The following is a 22,226-nucleotide window of genomic DNA, read 5'->3' as shown; positions in this document are numbered from 1 at the left end:
AGCATATAAACAGAACCAAAGACAAGAACCACATGATTATCTCAATAGATGCAGAAAAGGCTTTTGACAAAATTCAACAGCCCTTCATGCTAAAAACACTCAATAAATTCGGTATTGATGGAACGTACCTCAAAATAATAAGAGCTATCTATAACAAACCCACAGCCAATATCATACTGAATGGGCAAAAACTGGAAAAATTCCCTTTGAAAACTGGCACAAGACAGGGATGCCCTCTCTCACCACTCCTATTCAACATAGTGTTGGAAGTTCTGGCTAGGGCAATTAGGCAAGAGAAAGAAATCAAGGGTATTCAGTTAGGAAAAGAAGAAGTCAAACTGTCCCTGTTTGCAGATGACATGATTGTATATTTAGAAAACCCCATTGTCTCAGCCCAAAATCTCCTTAAGCTGATAAGCAACTTCAGCAAAGTCTCAGGATACAAAATTAATGTGCAAAAATCACAAGCATTCTTATACACCAGTAACAGACAAACAGAGAGCCAAATCAGGAATGAACTTCCATTCACAATTGCTTCAAAGAGAATCAAATACCTAGGAATCCAACTTACAAGGGATGTAAAGGACCTCTTCAAGGAGAACTACAAACCACTGCTCAGTGAAATCAAAGAGGACACAAACAAATGGAAGAACATACCATGCTCATGGATAGGAAGAATCAATATCGTGAAAATGGCCATACTGCCCAAGGCAATTTATAGATTCAATGCCATCCCCATCAAGCTACCAATGAGTTTCTTCACAGAATTGGAAAAAACTGCTTTAAAGTTCATATGGAACCCAAAAAGAGCCCACATCTCCAAGACAATCCTAAGTCAAAAGAACAAAGCTGGAGGCATCACGCTACCTGACTTCAAACTATACTACAAGGCTACAGTAACCAAAACAGCATGGTACTGGTACCAAAACAGAGATATAGACCAATGGAACAGAACAGAGTCCTCAGAAATAATACCACTCATCTACAGCCCTCTGATCTTTGACAAACCTGAGAGAAACAAGAAATGGGGAAAGGATTCCCTATTTAATAAATGGTGCTGGGAAAATTGGCTAGCCATAAGTAGAAAGCTGAAACTGGATCCTTTCCTTACTCCTTATACGAAAATTAATTCAAGATGGATTAGAGACTTAAATGTTAGACCTAATACCATAAAAATCCTAGAGGAAAACCTAGGTAGTACCATTCAGGACATAGGCATGGGCAAAGACTTCATGTCTAAAACACCAAAAGCAACGGCAGCAAAAGCCAAAATTGACAAATGGGATCTCATTAAACTAAAGAGCTTCTGCACAGCAAAAGAAACTACCATCAGAGTAAACAGACAACCTACAGAATGGGAGAAAATTTTTGCAATCTACTCATCTGACAAAGGGCTAATATCCAGAACCTACAAAGAACTCAAACAAATTTACAAGAAAAAAACAAACAACCCCATCCAAAAGTGGGCAAAGGATATGAACAGACATTTCTCAAAAGAAGACATTCATACAGCCAACAGACACATGAAAAAATGCTCATCATCACTGGCCATCAGAGAAATGCAAATCAAAACCACAATGAGATACCATCTCACACCAGTTAGAATGGCGATCATTAAAGTCAGGAAACAACAGGTGCTGGAGAGGATGTGGAGAAATAGGAACACTTTTACACTGTTGGTGGGATTGTAAACTAGTTCAACCATTATGGAAAACAGTATGGCGATTCCTCAAGGATCTAGAACTAGATGTACCATATGACCCAGCCATCCCATTACTGGGTATATACCCAAAGGATTATAAATTATGCTGCTATAAAGACATGCACACGTATGTTTATTGCAGCACTATTCACAATAGCAAAGACTTGGAATCAACCCAAATGTCCATCAGTGACAGATTGGATTAAGAAAATGTGGCACATATACACCATGGAATACTATGCAGCCATCGAAAAGGATGAGTTTGTGTCCTTTGTGGGGACATGGATGCAGCTGGAAACCATCATTCTTAGCAAACTATCACAGGAGCAGAAAACCAAACACCGCATGTTCTCACTCATAGGTGGGAACTGAACAATGAGATCACTTGGACTCAGGAAGGGGAACATCACACACCGGGGCCTATCATGGGGAGGGGGGGAGGGGGGAGGGGGGAGGGATTGCATTGGGAGTTATACCTGATGTAAATGACGAGTTGATGGGTGCAGCACACCAACATGGCACAAGTATACATATGTAACAAACCTGCACGTTATGCACATGTACCCTACAATTTAAAGTATAATAATAATAAATAAATTTAAAAAAATAAATAAATAAAATAAAAGTAGCAAAAAAAAAAAAAATACAAAAATTAGCCAGGCACAGTGGCGGGCACCTGTAATCCCAGCTACTCGGGAGGCTGAGGCAGGAAAATCACTTGAACCCGGGAGGCGGAGGTTGCAGTGAGCCGAGATTGTGCCATTGTACTCCAGCCTGGGTGACAGAACGAGACTCCGTCTCAAAAAATAAATAAATATAAAATAATAACAATTTATTTGCCTATAAAAGAGGAATTTAACATGGATAATCTCCAAGGTCTCATCCCACTTGAAAATGTTTATGCTTCTATGAACTGTACAGGCTATGTGGTGAGTGCATACTATTCTCTTTTTTTCAATCTCCAATGCCTGGCAGAGGACCTGGCACAAAGTAGATGCTCATTGTATGGCTCCTGAAATGAACTGAATTCAAAGGGACCTCCAAATCATGTAGCTCAGAGACATAAAGAGCACGGATGCAGCTGGAAACCATCATTCTCAGCAAACTATCGCAAGAACAGAAAACCAAACACCGCATGTTCTCACTCATAGGTGGGAACTGAACAATGAGATCACTTGGACTCGGGAAGGGGAACATCACACACCGGGGCCTGTCATGGGGAGGGGGGAGGGGGGAGGGATTGCATTGGGAGTTATACCTGATGTAAATGACGAGTTGATGGGTGCTGACGAGTTGATGGGTGCAGCACGCCAACATGGCACAAGTATACACATGTAACAAACCTGCACGTCATGCACATGTACCCTAGAACTTAAAGTATAATAATAAAAAATAAATAAATAAATAAATTTTAAAAAATTAAAAAAAAAAAAGAGCACAACACATGGCCTCACCACCTCCTTTCTAGTGTCTGTGTTATGCCACTCTTTCTGTCTCACATCATAGGCAGGCTCAAAATCCTTCTCAACAGAATTTCTGTAGCCTGGTGATGAGATTAGGGATCTAAGAATTAAAACTCATTTGCCATCTCTATGGCTCAATCTGCTTATTTTACAGGAGAGGACACTGGGACCTAGAGAGTTTATACTTATCTAAGATGGCACAGCCGACTAGTATTAAGGCCAGTTACAGAAGTCAAGTCTCATCACTTCCAGATGAGCATTCTTTCTACTTTAGACTCTCTACTTTCATTTTAACACGATTCTGTCTCTTGGTTTCTTTAAAATATTTTCCTTTAATAATAGTGGATAACTCAGGGGTATGGGGAATGGGGAGATGGCGGTAAGATCTAGATGGATGGAAAAATGGGTGGATGTGAGATTTCACCATAAATATTTCAACCATGTGAATACATTCCGTATTTAATTTTTCAAGTAAATTGGTTTTAAAGATGTTGTTTAATACGCTCTTTAAAAAAATCAGAAGTTCAGAGCGTCTCCATAATTGATGTTTTAGAAAGTTTCCTTTTTGTTTTCCCTACTGAATTTCTACAAAGGATCTACTTTGATGGATTTACTTGATTTATCTTTGTAACTTCAATTGTCTTCTGATGCAAAACAGAGCTCAAGGAAAATGTTTCACTGTGTCTCTTCCTGAGGTATGTGGTTGGGGAGCTCACATTTTCTTCTTTGTCATCTAGATCTGTTACTCAAAATGTGGTCTGCAGGACAGTGGCACCTGCATTAACTGGGTCCTTATTAGAAGTGCTGGGCTGGCACGGTGGTTCACACCTGTAATCCCAGCACTTTTCAAGGCTGAGGTGGGTGGATCATTTGAGGTCAGGAGTTCGAGACCAGCCTGGGCAACATGATGAAAACCCCATCTCTACTAAAAATACAAAAATTAGCCGTGCATGGTGTCGCCTGCCTGTAGTCCCAGCTACTCGTGAGGCTGAGGTAGGAGAATTGCTTGAACCTGGGAGGCAGAGGTTGCAGTGAGCCGAGATCGCGCCATTGCACTCCAGCAACAGAGCGAGACTCCATCTCAAAAAAAAAAAAAAATAGATGTGCCAAATCTCAAGCCCCATCTTAGACCTGCAGAATTCAAATCTGCACCTTAACAAGACCCCCTAGGTAATTTAAATGCACATTAAGGCTTCAGAAGTACTGGCCTAGATAACAAGGCAGTTGACATTTTGGCCAAAGTTAGTGTCCTGAGGTGGCAAGCTGGAAAGATGCGGTGAAAAAATCATCCCTGTTATTAGATATGACAAATTTAGGCCTAATATACAAGCTTCTATTGAAAAGGGAGTCATGGTTGGCTGCCAAGCAACCATAGTTGAGCTTGAACCCCTGCTTATTTTATTGGGTCTGTATCAGATCAATAGTGAAGATGATGATAATGAGGGTAATAATTATGATAACAATATTTACCATGTGTTATGTGTTATGTACTATGCTAAAAGCTTTACAAATATTACTTTAATGTTCACAATAACCCTATTCCAATTTATAGATTAGATAAATAATTAGCAGCTCTTCCTTTCCAACTTGCTTTTCTCTACTCCAGAGGCTGAAAGCTAAAAACTACATTTCCCAAACTCCCTTGCAGCTAGAGTACAGGCATCCCACTCAGCTGCGTCTACTCCAGACTTGGATGCAGAAGTGAACAACATGCAGTAGAAGCCGTCTTCAGAGAGATTGGATCTTCTGCTATATATGCAGGTAGAGAAATCTATTTCAGCTGTGGTGGCTGTAATGGAGTATCTGACATCTAGTTTCAAGGGCCTTAGGCACCAGGCTGTGTCAGTGGTGTTCTGGCTACAGAAGAACCACAGTGTCATTGGGCAGTTTTTCTGCCTGTGTTGTCCCTGGCTATGTGGTGTCCAAGAATTATTCACTGCACTTCCTTTCCCAAAAGATTCTGGGAGCAGCTTAATGTCTCTTAATACATTATTCTCCATGTATCTACCTAGAGTGGACTCCCGTTTGCAAGTAAGATCCTGGCTGATACAGTAATTGAGACCAGTTAAGTCACTAAAAGCTAAAAAATGGTGGCGCTAAGTTAGACATGTCAGTACTATTTTCCAGAGCAGGTGACATTTGGGATATTGTAAAGTAGACATATGGTTAATATTTCCTAGAATGACAGTGATGGAGATGAAACGAGTGGCTTTATCTGAAAGGAACCATTAATTTTTAAGATAAGTTTTGCCATGAAATTTGGAAATGTTCTATACCTAAAAACACATGTATCCCTATGGCCAAACTCAAAGAACCAAAACAAGTATCTAGCCCAGTCATAAAGTAAGGCACGGAATGACGAAAAAGAGAAGGGAAAAAGTAAGATGTTTTGAATGCCCAGTTTATACAGGAACTGAATTAGGGCCTTCTCTAAACATGAACAAAGAGATTCTAAAATAAGAATTATACAACTTACAATGGTTGGCAAACAATGGTGGCTGGTGCTCAGGCGGATCAAGGGTGGTAAGAATTTTGGTTAAAATGGATTTATTTGAAAGGAGATTAATCTCACTCCATGCAAATACACTATAAATGCTAATAAGCACTAATGATGTATTATAAAGTTTCTGGAAAAAAAATAGATGTTACATGAGCAAGTAATGTAGTTGGATAATCTCACTTGCTTATTCTTTCCCCAAAGGCATGAATGACCAAGTTGGAACCACACAAAGAACTTATCCTCCATTCCTTGTTTCTTGCTTACCATGATTGTCCACTTTCTGTTTTCTGCCTCTGGGAACACTAGTGATCGTGGAGAATAAAAGACTTCATCGTCCACTTCTTCTGGCTTTCTGGGCAAGCAGTGTAAAAATGTCCAGTCAGAGGCAGCAACTTTTGCAGTCTAAAGAGATGGGGATAAGACCATATTTTGACTATTATATGTGGCAGTCATATTTGTTTTCTTCGGTATTTAAAAACACACATGGCCTGCAGTCAGAGATCAATGCAAAGGGAGAGACAAGGAGCAGAGCGGTGGTTTTATCTCAAGATACTCAGGAGAAATATACGTGGTACTTTCATTTATTATTATTATTATTTTTTTTTGAGACAGATTCTCGCTCTGTCGCTCAGACTGGAGTGCAGTGGTGCGATCTCGGCTCACTGCAACCTCCGCCTCCAGAGCTCAAGCAATTCTCCTGCCTCAGCTTCCTGAGTAGCTGGGACTACAGGCATGCGCCACCATGCCCAGTTAATTTTTGTATTTTTAGTAGAGACAGGGTTTCACCATATTGGCCAGGCTGGTTTCGGACTCCTGACCTCAAATGATCCGCCTGCCTTGGCCTCTCAAAGTGCTGGGGTTACAGGCATGAGCCACCGTGCCCAGCAAGTCTTTTTTTTTTTTTAATTTAACAGAGCATCACTTCAAGTTACACCAGTAACTCAGTTTTCTGGTATTCTGTCTAGTGGAACAGTGGACATTTCAGTAAATAACTCTACTAATGTAATATGTGGCTGATAGTAAAAGTCACCAGTTATAGTCCACTATATTTAAAAAGTTGCTTTGGTGTGATAATATTATATTTGGAGCTTATCTCCAAATTATTATTTTTAGCACTTGAAGCATACTTCATCACTAGTTAAAACAATTTGGATCAAAGTACTGAGGTAGGGGTGAATTAAACAGGATTATAAGCACTATGCATTCGATTTTTCATTCTTAATGCAAATGTACTAGCAGTTTTAATTTTCTCCAACAGTTAATTCCTGAAAGTTACATTTCCCTATATATTTCTATTGTTCACATACAGATTCAAAACTACATTCCTTCATACTTTCTTACCTCAAAATTACTGCCTTTATACTAAAACTTTGTTTTACCTCCCACCCAAGCTCTAGGTTCAGAACACTTAGAGTTTCTAAAATACCAGCAAAATTACATGGAAAAAAATAACATTTATACATGCCATACATCAATAAAATGACTGTTCTTCAAGCCTACAGTTCCAGCACCAGAAACACATATAAGATTGGCCAAGTAAGTGTAAGTATGAGGTGATTTATGTAATTTAAAATATCTCCATGAAAATATATTCCACATGTATAAGGGATTAGCCATAATATATAAAGAGCTCCTATAATCAATAATAGAAAAGGTGAAAAAATAGAAAATGGGCAAAAAATGTAATAGCAATTTATAGAAAAAAGGGCAATGCCCAATAAACATAAAAAGATGCTTAACTTCATTACTAACCAAGGAATTGCTAATTTTAAAAAAGATGAGATGCCATTTTTCCTCCAGATTTAGAAAAATTAAAAATGTAAATGAAAACTAAACATGGAGAGCGTATGGGAAAATAACTATAATATGCAGCTTCAGGAGCATACATTTTTAATCTTCTTTGGGTGAGCAATTTAGCAGCACTCTCATATTTTATTTTTAATTTTTTTTTTATTTTTTTATTTTTTTTTTTGAGACTGAGTCTGGCTCTGTCGCCCAGGCTGGAGTGCAGTGGCCGGATCTCAGCTCACTGCAAGCTCCGCCTCCCGGGTTTACACCATTCTCCTGCCTCAGCCTCCAGAGTAGCTGGGACCACAGGCGCCCGCCACCTCGCCCGGCTAGTTTTTTGTATTTTTTAGTAGAGACGGGGTTTCACCGTGTTAGCCAGGATGGTCTCGATCTCCTGACCTTGTGATCCGCCCGTCTCGGCCTCCCAAAGTGCTGGGATTACAGGCTTGAGCCACCGTGCCCGGCTACTCTCATATTTTAAAAAGTATATACCACTTCACCCCAAAATTCTTCTTCTCAGGATCTTATTCTCCAGTAATATTTGCACAAAGAAATATGTATAAGCAAGTTCATTGCAGCATTTTTGTAATCGGCATTCTCAGAAATAGCCTAATTTATCAATAGGAAACATTTTAAGTTAATTATGGTTCCACTTATCCTTTGGAATTCTATGCAGCAACTAAGAAAAATGAATGAGCAAGAAAATCTAAGATTTGTTAAGTGGAAAAAGTAATAATAATAATAAATAATGTCTAAAATTTATGAAAAATCAATAGTTATGTGTGTATTGAGGCATATATATGTGAATGCACAGAAAAGGTCTGCAAAGAGACACATCAAATTGTTAAATAGTGGCTACCTCTAGGAATAGTCTCTGTTAAAGAGATGGGAGAAAGACATTTTTACTTTTTATTTTTCAAACTTCTGTTCTATTTTATATGTAACAATAAAGAACTTGTATTTATGTATTACTTTATCAATATAATATTAATTGTACTTGCTTAATCCCTTTCTCCACCAAAGTAGATTTGTTGCTTTGCTGACAAAACCTCTGTGCACTTGGCTTTTAGGGTGTTTCTCCAGAACATTGCTTCTCAAAGTGTGGCCCTGGAGGCAGCAGCATTGCATCACCTGGGAACTTGGTAGAAATGCAGATTCTCAGGTCTCACCCTGACCTACTGAATCAGAAACCCTGGGGGTGGGACCCAGCCGGCTGTGTATTAACAACTCCTCTGGGGATGCTAATACCTGCTCCAGACTGAGAAGCACTGCTCCAGATCTTACTGGAAGACCGCCAAACAGATGAGTCCCCTGGAATGCCCTGGAGGGAGTTAGCAAAACCAAACTGGATTTAGAGGTCCTTGGAAAATGGAGGTAAGGACTAGCCTGAGGAGCATAGTTAAGGGGCTTTTCTTAGGGGAGAAATCACAAGAAACTGCATGCATCAGAAGTAACCTAATTTCTTTAAACACACAAAGAGTAAAACACTGCAAGGCCTCGATTCTTGTGAAAGGGAAAAGCCTGCTCCTCTCTTCTGACCGGGTTTCAAATTGCTTCATCCAGCACAAAAATGCCTTTCCAAAGGACACAGCTAATCTTTGGAAGGAGAGAAGTCCCTAGGGGATAGAGTCAGTGAGTATTTTTATAGGGAATGAAAGGACAGTCTGCTCCCCGTAAAGTGAATGAGTGATTAGATGGTTCTGGCCTTTATGAATGGAATTAATGAACCTTCAGAGAGGCATCAATTTGTACCTTCATTGTAACCTGGTAACCTTGGAAAGCCTGGAGCCGCTTTTTCTTCTCCTCTTCTTGTCCCATGCTTATCCAAGTGTCTGTAATTAATACATTGCCTCCATGCGCTGCTTCCAATGGATCATTCGTCAGCAACAGCTTGGTACCATGCTAGCATACATAAGCACGCTGGTTAGATAACTTCATGGGACAGTAAAAGGCAATCATAGCTTTACAGGTAAAGAGCGTACCTCTTTGGCATACTGCTCTGCCAACTTGGTTACACTAGGATCCGGCTCATAACCCTACAGGAGGAAGAATTTAACTGTTATTTAGGTAATTTTATTATACATGTTTTCTTCCATATATATTATTTTCTTTTCAATATCTCCTCTCCTTCCCTTTTTCAAGATGTGGTCCCACCATGTTCAGTAAAATATGATTTTTACACCTAGAATTCCAAACTCAGTAGTGCCTTTTTGGAATTTAAAAAGACAACAAATGGCCGCATCTTTCACTATCTCCAACCTCTTTAATCATAAAGGCAAACATAAGGCATGGTGCTTTCTAACTCTTGGACACACCTCTTCCGGTTTCCATAATGGCTTAAGAGGATTATATTCAGAAGTGTACAAATGAATGCATGTTTGCCTATCTTTGCACATGCTATCTTTTTTGTCTGAAATTCTTTCTTCCACCCACTCCATGTGGGTAACTTTTTCAGGTCTCAGTTGAAATGTCCCCTCCTCAGAAAAACCTTCCCTGACCATCCCAGCTCAATACCCCCTCCCCCATTACACACGTCTCATTCTTTGGCATTCCCCAGCAAGCGTTTTGAGTGCAGGGTGCTTGTTTTGAAAGGCATTAACAGAACAAATACATTGTTTTTGCTAAGATTATACATTTGTTCGGGATTGTTTGGTGAGGGCAGAGTCAGACACCGGAGAGGCAAGCGAAGTGCCTAGGGCAAAACATTTAAGGAGGCGCTATAAAAAAAATTTAAAGAAACACGCATTCTCAGGGCCATGCATGCACAAATTTTGCACCCTAGGTGACTCGCTTGCTCAGCCTAGCTCCTACTCTGGGTGAGGGGACGTCATGGGAACAGCTAAAGCTCCCCAAGCTATCCCAGGTTCCCACAGGCAGCCTCCCTGTCTCGACCCTCACTCTCCAACCTATTCTGTACACAGCAGCAATAACTGTTTTCTCTGAAGCCTCTGATGTTTACTACTTGTTTCTTCAGTCAAAACTGATTAAGAGCATCAAGGCTCCCCACCTCCACCCCCTGCTTCTGTCTCTTTTAATTCTTCTCAACATCTTGCTGCAGGAAAGCCAATCTTATTGTCATCCCTGTACACATCTTGCCCTTTTCTGCCATCACAGCCTTTCACCCTTGAACACCTCCTCTCTCGTCCCCTCCTGGGTGTCTTCATCACAATGTGTCAGCTCCTCAAAACTCTAGCCCAGCCTCACCTCCAAGAGCCTCCATATGGAAGTCTCGTCAGTTCAAACACTGTCATTATCCTCACCTTCCTCTATCCTTCTCATTTTCCCAAGTTCTTAGCATTGATTACGAGTTGACTTTTATCACTTTTCACTGAGGCATTGTGGTGAATGCTGTGGTCTGCTCCCCAGATCCCCCTCCATGAATAATCATGAATAAAGGACTTATTCCCCCAGCTGCTGGGAGTGCTGCCAGAAGATGGCTTTCAGCCGTCAGCCCCCTTTGGGCACTGCCTCAGCTGCAGAGAGCAGCCTCACCCAAGGTCACACACCCTTTCGGGGCAACCCACATTCAATGGCTGATTGACAGGAGGGTAAGAAAACCTGACCCCCTATGCCCAACTTCAGACAGCTGAACGGACATCTCAGATCCAGAACTTTCCATAAGATCAGCCAAGGCTGTTGTTGGGCCTGCATCGCAACTCAGCTTCTCCCGCTTCTTACTCCTGCTTCCTTCTCTTCCTTTCCACAGTTGTTGATTTCAAGGGCAAATGCTAATAAGCATCCTGCCTGTCCTGCACGCTAAACTCTGAGTCTGCTTCCCAAGAAACCCAACCAGTGACAGGCATGTCTAGGTTTATTTGTGAAACTGTGTTTATTTGCACATGATTGTCTACCATAGTTTCTTCTTCTGTTAAAGCATTCTTGAAAGAAGAAACTACTCAGAGGTTGATGAAGATGCCTGCTGACATTTTAGCGCTTTTCTACCCTCATGTAGCGATTAATTCTGGGGCCTTGTTTATAGAGATTTGGGGAAAGTAATTAATAAAGGCTAGCTAATTTAGCAACTAATGTTGTGAACAGCCATACTGGTAAACATAAATGAAGAGACTTGGATATTACCCCAGGTGCCTCCTACCCTGAAAATTTAGCCTTCCCTTTGGAGAGTAGGTTTTATACTCCCTAAGTATAATAATTCTTAGAAAAGGAATCAATAAGTACTTAGAGAACCAACAGAGAGGTTTGGAAATTAGAAAATCACCCAACCTTGCATGCACTGTGGCATGACTTAGAATACAGAGAGGAATTCTTCACTCACATCTCAGCTTTCAATACTAAATCACTCACTAGCCTTTACATAAATTTTAAAACCAGACAAAGAAGGTGATTAACACACCCAGTTCAGTCTAAGTATTCACTTAGAACAATGTTAAAATCATTACTATTGATAGTTTATGGAGCAATTTTACAATCATGGACAAAATTATTTTTTCTTGAACATGTAAGTTATTCTTGGTTAAAGAACGGGAAAATAGATTAATCATGGCCTTGGAAACGTTTCAGTGTTTCTAAAATTTACAATAAATCTCCTAGCTTTATCTTTAAAGGAAATAGGTCTGCTAACAACTGAAGACTTACAAATTGATGGAACGACTTTTGCACTATCAGACTTTCCAGGAGACTTTGCAAAACTCTTACTCCCACCAAGGTTTAACCAGGTTTTAGTACCCTTTATCATTTAAATGAGTTTCTGCATAAGAACAATACTGCAATTACTCTGTAATATTAGAATTTTTTCCTTTGATGTTAATAAAACATCTTTGTCATACGATAAAATGTTTAAACCATATATTTCTTCAACAGAATGAAGCCTTCCAAAAGATCTTTATACCAGCGAACAATTATTGTTAATGTATGTTTCATCTGTGGGAACCAAATGCAATAAGAGTTTGCATTAATACAGAGCCTTTCTTCAAACTAGCTTTGTATGGAGAGTGTACTCACCCTTCCCATAAAGTGAATAAAAGCCACCTTAAGCACATATTGGATCTGACCCTTATTTCAGTTCACGCTGAATAAAAGAGGAGAATTATCTGTTGTAAGGATCATCTCTCTGAGTCCCGCAAATTTACTATAATAGGATGACTTCCACTGCATGCAGTGGAAATTTTTTCTATGGCAAGTGTACTTGGTTGAATAGTGTTCTTCAAAATTCACGCCCACCCAGAACCTCAGAATGTGACCTTATGTGGAAATAGTCTTTCCAGATGTAATTAGTGAAGATGAGGTCATACTTGATAAAAGTGGGCCTAAATTTAATATGGCTGGTGTCCCTATAAGAAGAGGGGGGATTTGTACAGAGAGACACAGACGCAGAGGTAAAGTGATGGAAGCAGAGATTAGAGAGATGCACCCATAAGCCAAGGAACGCCTGGGGCTACTAGAAGCAGGAAGAGGCAAAAAATGATCCTCCCTGAGAGGCTTCCCAGGGAGTGTGGCCTGTCAACACCTTAATCAAACTTCTAGTCTCCAAAACTGTGAAAGAGTACATTTTTATTGTTTTAAGCCGTGCAGTTTGTAGTAATTTGTTACGGCAGCCCTAAAAATCCAAGACAGCAAGATAAAAACACCTGGTGAAAGCATTTGTTGGTGTCTAGTTCTGTTTTGGCCGGATGCAGCAGATGATGCTGGTGCTCTAACTCAGAGGCACCCAGGAGATCCCTTTTCATGGCTTCTGCTCCCTCCCCCAGTTTCAGTGTTTTTAACACCTAGTGCTTGTAGTTCGTCTTCAGGGGACAGCTCTCTGGCTACCAGGCTGCTTTTCCCATCAAAAGTGCCAGGGGATTTACCACTCCACCTCTTCTGCTGCCCTTGACCAATGCTGGGATAACTTTAGGGCATAACTTACACTCCAGAGCTCACCTGTGAGATCAGACTGAAGCTGCTTTCTGTGGGACTGTGCATGACATGGGACTAGGCTGACCAAATCACCTTGGTTTGCCCGGACTCTCAATTTTAGCACCCCAAACCCCATGTCCCCAGAAATCTCTTGATCTTGGGCAAATCGGGATGGTTGGTCACTGCAAATGGCATCCTTGCTTAGATTCTTCCCTTTCCCTGTCCTGCTCCCTCTAATCCCTTAGGGATCTCCCTTGGGAGTACTTCCTTAATGAATCATCTGTACACAAATCCCCACAGTGGTGTGCTTGTGGGGAACCTGGCCTAAGGCTGATATTTAGTAATGGTGCTGGAACATTTATTTCACCATGTGAAAGAATATAGATAAATAAAAATATCTACCATCTACGTTTGTGTAAGTACACTGTATGATGTTCCCACAAAGACAAAGTCACCGAAGGACCCATTTCTCAGAACGTATCCCTGTTATGAAGCCATACATGACTGTATGGTGAAAATAAAGTCTCCCTCCTACCTCTATCCTCAAGCCTCCCAGTTCCCCTCCTCAGAGGCAACAATTATTACCAGTTTCTTGTGTATCAAAAGGGTTACATTGGGCCTATGAAAGAAGTCATGTATTCCACACATGCTGTGAGAGATAGCAGCAAGGTAGGAGGTATGCAAGGGTCATTTTCATAGCCACGTGGGGCTCAAATTTTATAAGCCAAAAGGCCCCCAGAGTTGAGTTTTGAAATACTAAGCTGATGTAGATGCCATCACTGTGATCCTCACATTGAATTTACATTTTTCTACCAAATTACAGTATTAGAAAAATGACAGTATCATTCCCATGGGTTGAGAATTCTATGCTGCCTGAATTTTATTGCTTTCTTCAGCCTTCGTGGTGGTAATGCACGATGCCAGTCATCATAATGGCCTACAGCAGGGTATTCAAAGGGATAATTCAGACATGCTTTCAACACTGACTCATAGAATAAAAGGCATCAGCCAAGACTATCTCTTATTGTAGAGATCGGAAATTGGACTCTCAAGAGGCCAGATAGCTATTTAATAGTAGGGCTAGTAACGTAACCTAGATTTTGTGGCCTCACCTGTGCTATACTTAAATAGAAGAAAGCTTTTTTGTCACTGGGTAATTGCATCTGAGGATGATTTAAGAGAGGGGTTAGTTTCAAGGCAAAAAGTTTCCCTACCTTTGGAGTAGCTGCCTGAAGGTGCATCCCGAATTTCGCTGCGCTCATCATGATGGAGTGCAGGATATTGTTCCCATCCCCGATCCAGCTGAGGGTAAGACCTTTCAGAGAGCTATAGTGTTCCTAAAAGGCAAGGGATGAAGGAGATGAAATCCAGGAGTAAATTCGCTTGTGCGTAGCAATTATTAAGGTTAAAATAGTCTTAATCTCAATATTAGTGCCTTATTAGAAGGAATGAATTCCCAATTTTTTTGCATTACACAGAGCAATTCAATAAGATGAATGTACAATCACAAAAACATGGTAAAATGTCTTAATATCTTAAACCAAGGCATCATATGAACTTGTACAGAGACTAAGAGTTTCATACATTTCAAATCTGAATCTTAGTTATATTCATTCATTGGATACAAATGAGCACCTTTAACGTCCAGACACTGAGACACTGTCCTTGGCCCTGGAGATATAACAATAAACAAAAGAGACACAAATCACTGCTTTTATGGAGCTGAAATTCTTTGGTATGAGAAAGGGGAAATACAGAATACCTGGAACAGTGTAGCATGGTGGCTCAGAGCATGTTCCTATTATATGAAGTTGACAAAGATGCTCAATAATACTGTTAGTTGGCCAGGTGCGGCGGCTCATGCCTGTAATCCCAGCACTTTGGGAGACCGAGGTGGGTGGATCACCAGAGGTCAGAAGTTCAAGACCAGCCTGGTCAATGTGGTGAAACCCCATGTCTACTAAAAATACAAAAATTAGCCAGACGTGGCACACACTTGTAATCCCAGCTACTACGGAGGCTGAGGCACGAGAATCACTTGAACCTGGGAGGCGGAGGTTGCAGTGAGCCAAGATCATCCCGCTGTACTCCAGTCTGGGTGACAGAGTGAGACTCTGTCTCAAATAATAATAATACTGTTGGTTGTTTATGGCTATAGATATGTGTAAAGATACTAATATCGGGATAATAATATATTTGTGGAAGGGAAGAAAATGAGATCAGGCAGAGTCACGTGGTGAGCTTCAACTCTATCTGTAATGTTTTATTGAAAAACAGCAAAGAATTATAAAGTAACTACTCCATCACGTTAAAAATTGACAAAACTGTGTGAACACGTGAACGTTTGTTTTATTTTCTTGAAGTGTCTGTAGGTTTCATATATTTTATATATTTAAAAAGATTTAAAAAGAGAAAGGCTAAGCAATTTGGAGATCACAGAACTATTAGTTAGCTAAGCTAGAATTTAATTCCAGATCCATCTGATTTCTATTCCATGCTCTTAACAAGCTGCTATTTATTCATTCAGCTCCTACGTTAAGTATCTCCTATATGAAGGCATTGCACGAGGTCCTGCAGGGGACATTATGATGAACAGGACAGCTCATTTTCCCTCAATGAATTTATAATCTAGTAATGAATGATAAAGCCCCAGGGGGAAGCATTAAATTATCTGGTGTATATGTAAAGCCACAGGCCCAGACAGTCACTTTGGTATCTGACATAATTATATCATCTTCTCTGCATGGATCTCATCCTCATGTCCAAAGTGTTTTATTTTGAGCTTAACCTCACATTTAAATGTGTGTAGTTTATTCAAATGTGGAAGAAGATGGAACTATCCAGTTTATCTTGTCTCCTCAGTCATCCATAGACATAGAAACCATGGCTGTTAGGATTTCCAGAGGCAATACCATGTAGATTGGCTGTGGCAAACCAAACAAGGGAAATCTTTCAAAGTTATTCAAGTTCCTAATTTGGGAGGACTAGAATGGTTAAATTTGAGCTCCAATTCTATAAATTCTGCATATTCTTAAACCTACTTTTAAACAACCAGTTTATTAAAATGATAGAGAGTGGCCCCCTCTCCCAGAGTGACTTAGTAACTGGCCGTTTTGAATATTCAAAGCACACTCCACCAGTCTTCACTCCCAAGCCACAGACTCTGATGTCTATAGAATCACATACGGCTTGTCCATGTTGTATGCTCCAGTGTTCTCTATTCATTCATTGTGTTAAATATGGCACCGAAATCAAAGGGATTGACAGAACAGAAGATGAGATACGGGCTAAAAGAGTTTGGGAATAGAGTTGAGTGCAGAAGGATCTTAGAGTCTGTTTTTAACAATGCCCCGTTTTCCCCAGAAAATGCACACATAAGCTATAATTCTTTGTCAAGCTGGTATTTGAAAATAAAACCCCAATGCCATGATTTAAGTAAACGGTTTCACTTAGAGCAAGTCAGGAATTATTTGTTGATTTTTCTCTTTTGTAAGACAAATAAATAAACCAACCTGGAGCGTGAGGTAATCAGCCAGGATCTGGATAGGATGGTACAAATCTGACAGCCCATTGATAATTGGGATGGATGCTTCTTTAGCCAGGGTGTCCAAATCTGATTGTTTATACACTCGAGCCAATACTGCATCTGTCATGCTAGACAATACACTGTGGCAAACCAAGAAAAAGATAACCTAAGTTAATTATGCTTAATAATGCCTTATTTAATATAAGATAAGAAATAATAACAAGAAATACTAACAAATAGAATTTTTACTACGTGAAAAAAACTACCAACATTACAGGTTTAAAAGGTAATACTAAACACGTATTCATTACATAAGCCAGATGTTCTACCTTCCACAACTTATCCAGTGACCAGCGATTTTACATTTTTTATGGAGATAATTGTGGGCCCAGCAGACATAATGATGAATTATAATTGATAAATGGCCATTGGTTAAAAGGGACAAGACCAAAAGCAAGATATACAGAGAAACATTAATGACCTGCCATATGGCTAATTTTCTTTTACATCATCCAACAGAAAAAAGATACATTTTCACTGTGGAATTGCAAGTCCCAGTGTGGCAGCCATGGAAATGCACACACAAATCGCCCTACAGAAGAGAACTTGCTTGAAGAGAGCCATTGGCTGACACTCTAGCTGCTACACCTTCGGATGCCCTGCAGCATTCCTGCTAAGGCCACCCTCCCTAGGCTGTTCCAAACTGATGACAGAACACGGTGGGGAGAATAGTGCTGGGCCATTCCTTCCTGACAGGGGCAGTCTGTGCTCTGGGGCTCCCCATCAGCCTGGCTGAGACTTTCTCAGAGCTGCACTACTGGATGAGGCTCTCCCTACCCACCCATCCTTCCTTCCCACAGGGGTCAGATCTGCCTCCCTGTCTGAAGGCCCTCTTGGCCCATTCCTGCTTCCTCTCTCATTTTGTTTCTTGGTGTTTCCCTCAATAAATCTCTTGCAAGTCTAATTGCTTCTTGGAGTCTGCTTCTTAGTGGACCTGAACTGACACAGAAAGCAATAAACTCTGGTGCCTACAAAATTCAAGGACTGCTTGGCCCCAGGGATTACAGGATCAAAGATTAAAAACTATATTTCTATAACAATATTTTTCTAGACTTACAGATCAGATTTTTTCTAATTTTTAATGGATTTATCATGCCCATGGCTCCCAGATTTTCAAATTTCATGAACCAGCAAAATTTCCAAAAATATGTGGAGATCAACATAAGATTTGCAACTCTTTATTTACCAAATTAAGAGCATGAGAAAAGCAAATAAACAGGTATACTATGTTACTACCTTAATTTAATTTACAAAGGATATTTTTAACATCAAAAAGGTGTGAAAGACAATTTCAAAGAATAATCTTGAAATGAATTATTTGAGTTTTATGAAATTCACTATATAATTCTTATCCTTATTTTTCTTATTTCACCACTTCTGATGGAAGTTTCTCCACACCAGGGTCAGTGAGGATAGAGATTTGTAAACCACTGCTTTGAACTATCTAAGCACACTGTATTTTATAGCATGAGGAGTGAATAAAAGATCCATTTTACAAAAAATAAAAACCAAAAAACAAAACAAAAAACATGTGATATTGGTTAACTTTTGATGGTGGACTAAGACAAGGGGTTTTCAAATTTTGCTGCACATGAAAGTCACTCGGAGAGTGTTGGTTTGTTTTTGAGATGGAGTCTCACTCTGTCTCCCAGGCTGGAGTGCAGTGGCGTGATCTCAACTCACTGCAATCCCCTCCTCCCAGGTTCAATCGATTCTCCTACCTTAGCCTCCCAAGTAGCTAGGATTACAGGCTCTCCACCACACCCAGCTAATTTTTGTATTTTTAATAGAGATGGTGTTTCGTCATGTTGGCCAAGCTGGTCTCAAACTCCTGACCTCAGGTGATCCGCCCGCCTCGGCCTTGCAAAGTGCTGGGATTACAGGCGTGAGCCACTGCACCTGGCCACTTGGAGAGTTTTTTAAACTCTTGATGCCCAGGCCATATTCTCTATCAATTAAGTCAGAAAAATCAAAATCTCTAGGAGTGGGACCTAGGGATCATTATTTTTTAAAATATTCCTACTATATTCTAACATGCTGCCAAAGCTGAGAACCAAAGCTAGCACCTTGCTCCTCAGAGTAGCAACATCAGCATCATCTGAGAGCATATTAGATCTTCAGAATTTCAGGTCCCACCCAGATTTACTGGAGCAGAATCTGCATTTTAACAAGGTTTCCAGGGGATTCATTTGCATATTAAAGTTTGAGACTCCTAAGAAAGAGGGAATTGAGACCGCCATATTTTTGAAAGCATCATCTATTATTTCTTAAAATCCTAACCAGGCAATACATCAAGAGTAGACAAAGCTTCTGAGATGGCAGCCCACAAAAACAGAAGACTCTATCTATAATATCCTTAGCAGGGAGGGAATTGAGGGAAAAAGGCAGCTAAACTCCTCTGAGCAAAGAATAATTCACCATCTTCTGTTAAGGCCCTTCTCATTAGAGAAGCAACTACCCTTCCTTATTCGATGCCCTAAGACAATGGTTCCCAGACTTGGGTGTGTATGGGAACTAAGTGAAGAACTAATACTAATAGATTACACAGAAATAGAGTAGGTCCTAGGCCTTTGTCCTCTTACTAAAACAGACATTCTGTTTTTCATACGATAAGAATGCAGGCTTCCATCATGGAAAAGTAACTTAAGTGGAGGTAGATATGTCAATAAGGTCTATAATTATAATCAACTATCAATTCCCTATATCAGATGAATTCATTAATTTTATGATGCCTAAAACCCCAAGAAAGAGAGAGAGAGAAGCAGAGCGTGGGGGCAGAGGAGTGTTTAATCCTAGAGGTCATACTTCAGACTTCTTTAAACATGTAGCACTCCCTAAAGTGTGTACAGACAGGATAAAAAAAAGGATAAGAAAAATGTGGATTAACATTGCAGTTGACCTTCTGGAATCTCATAGCCAGAGAAGCACATTTGACTTCTGTTATAGCTTCTCAAATCCTTTTAGGCAGCTAGGACCCTTGACTGCCAACTTGTTATGGTTTTTTCGAACTTTACAATACGTTGTTGAATTTTACTAGATTTAGTGTGTGTCACATGCAGACATTATCTTAACCTCAGAGATGAAGAAATCAAGGCCTTTTAAAATCTTGAAGTAATTAGAGCAAGGTTAGGAAAGAGTGAGGAAGATGAGGCTGAAAGACAGAAATGCTAGTGGAGCAATTGGAGAAGTCAACGACCTGTACACATGAGTCTTTCAAGAAGATTGAAAAAAAGGCAGATGTGTTTTCCTCTTTAACAAGTCCCCATCCCCAAAGCTCCTGAAGCAAAGCAGTCAAAAGATAAGCATTCATTTAATTTCTCTGTTTATAATGTCAAGCTGATATCCCTGGAACCTCTGTGGTGTAATTTCATGGGACTGTGCCTGGTTGGTTTTATTCAGGTTGCAACACTTTTCTAGAACAGAGGTTCTTTACTTTGGCTGCACCTTAGTATCACCTATGGAGCTTTTACAAAATCCTGACACCATATTCTGCTTTTTGGAAGGTTAAATCAGAAGCTATGATAGTGGGACCCATATCAACATTTTTAAAGCTCCCCAAGCTGCTCCAATATGAAAACTAGGCTGAGAACCATTGTCCCAGAAAACAGAGAGTCAGAGAGGAGGTAGGAGGAAAGTGGGCTACCGTGCTGCTGGGTGACACAGTGCATCAATGTAGAGGAAGAAACTCTTAGTAATTGCTGAAATCTCATACAATAAGAAAAATAAGGGATAACGATATGATAAGCTATACTGGAAAGAACAATATTTTACACACTTATAAAAGAAGTATTTTCTTTTTTCTTTTTTCTTTTTGAGATGGAGTCTCGCTCTGTCGCCCAAACTGGAGTGCAGTGGCCGGATCTCAGCTCACTGCAAGCTCCGCCTCCCGGGTTTACGCCATTCTCCTGCCTCAGCCTCCAGAGTAGCTGGGACTACAGGCGCCCGCCACCTCGCCCGGTTAGTTTTTTGTATTTTTTAGTAGAGATGGGGTTTCACTGGGTTAGCCAGGATGGTCTCGATCTCCCGACCTCGTGATCCGCCCGTCTCGGCCTCCCAAAGTGCTGGGATTACAGGCTTGAGCCACCGCGCCCGGCCAAGAAGTATTTTCTTTAAGCGCAGTCACTACCAAGAGAAGTCCCAAAGCAGCAGTAATAGCTGTACTCTTTCCCCACTTGACACTTGTAAACATCCCTAGTGACCAGATTTTTGTCTCTAATATTGTTCTATTTAAAAAAAGAACCAGAAACCACTAGAGGATAGTCAATTTCATGTTATTGGGCAGAATAAAATCAGAATAGGTCTGTAACATTTTGTTGTTGCCAGGAAACAAGAGTGATTTGTTTTCTAAATGGCAGGGACACTGCCGAAAGGAAAAACAGTCAACTTAAAGGAGCTCCCATTTTTCAAGTTGTGATCATTTGTAGTAACAAAGATCATGAAATGAAATAAATTATGCTTCTAAAGGGACGTGATGCACATAAGAAAAAAGTTAATGTAAATAAAATGTACAAAATTATGATAGTAATATCAAAGAAGAGTGAATATTATGTACATTTAAATTTATTTACTTAAGTAGGAAAGTGTTTATACATAGCTATAACTATAGATAGATATTTGTGGGGTTTTGTTAAGTATATTTCTGTTCATATAGTATAGATATGTATTGTTTTTATCTGCATAAGCCACAAATAACTAACATAATTTGTAAGCCAAATTATTGCAAGAAATAGTAGAAACCGTACCATGAAAAAATAGGCCTCAGCGGCATTTGTGGTGTTATATATATAAGTGAACTGGAAAAGGAGTCCAGAGGTTAGCTAGCACCAGTCACATATGCAATTTCCATTGAGGAAAACAATAATAACCATTTGCTCCAAAATACCAACTTAGTTAAATGTCCATAAAAATAAGTCAATTTTTTTTTTTTTTTCCCAGATGGAGTCTCGCTCTGTCACCCAGGCTGGAGTGCAGTGGCGCTCTCTCAGCTCACTGCAACCTCTGCCTCCCAGGTTCAAGCAATTCTCCGGCCTCAATCTACCGAGTAGCTTGGATTACAGGCATGCGACACCACGCCTGGCTACTTTTTGTATTATTAGTAGAGACGGGATTTCACCATGTTGGCCTGGCTGGTCTCAAACTCCTGACCTCAGGTGATCGCCCACCTCAGCCTCTCAAAGTGTTGGGATTACAGGCGTGAGTCACCGCACTTGGCTAAGAAGTCTAAATTTTAAGATTCACTTTTCTGTTTCTCTGGAAGTGAAATCTTTTGATGATTTTTTAACTAATTAATTACAACACAATGCCAATAAGAAAGGTCAATGTTTTTAAATATTG

At 40.1% G+C, this 22,226-nt stretch overlaps 2 protein-coding genes across 2 annotated transcripts in view; one reads left to right on the top strand and one right to left on the bottom strand.

The window, feature by feature from the left end:
- The window catches only part of DYNLT3 (dynein light chain Tctex-type 3), a 752,500-nt gene that overhangs the window by 274,599 nt on the left and 455,675 nt on the right, over positions 1-22,226 (top strand). The window lies entirely within an intron of this gene.
- The window catches only part of OTC (ornithine transcarbamylase), a 47,535-nt gene that overhangs the window by 10,010 nt on the left and 15,299 nt on the right, over positions 1-22,226 (bottom strand). The window contains exons 2-6 of the mRNA XM_050776530.1: positions 16,819-16,972; positions 14,521-14,643; positions 9,436-9,489; positions 9,206-9,355; positions 5,930-6,067 (exon numbers count right to left, since the gene is read on the bottom strand). Coding sequence (XP_050632487.1) covers positions 5,930-6,067; positions 9,206-9,355; positions 9,436-9,489; positions 14,521-14,643; positions 16,819-16,972 — 619 coding nt within the window. The remainder of the gene's footprint in view (positions 1-5,929; positions 6,068-9,205; positions 9,356-9,435; positions 9,490-14,520; positions 14,644-16,818; positions 16,973-22,226) is intronic.

This window comes from Macaca thibetana, chromosome X (genome assembly GCF_024542745.1).
Source record: "Macaca thibetana thibetana isolate TM-01 chromosome X, ASM2454274v1, whole genome shotgun sequence".
Classification (NCBI taxonomy): Eukaryota; Metazoa; Chordata; class Mammalia; order Primates; family Cercopithecidae; genus Macaca; species Macaca thibetana.
Note: the sequence above shows the minus strand (reverse complement) of the source record. Positions and strands in the feature narration are given on the sequence as shown.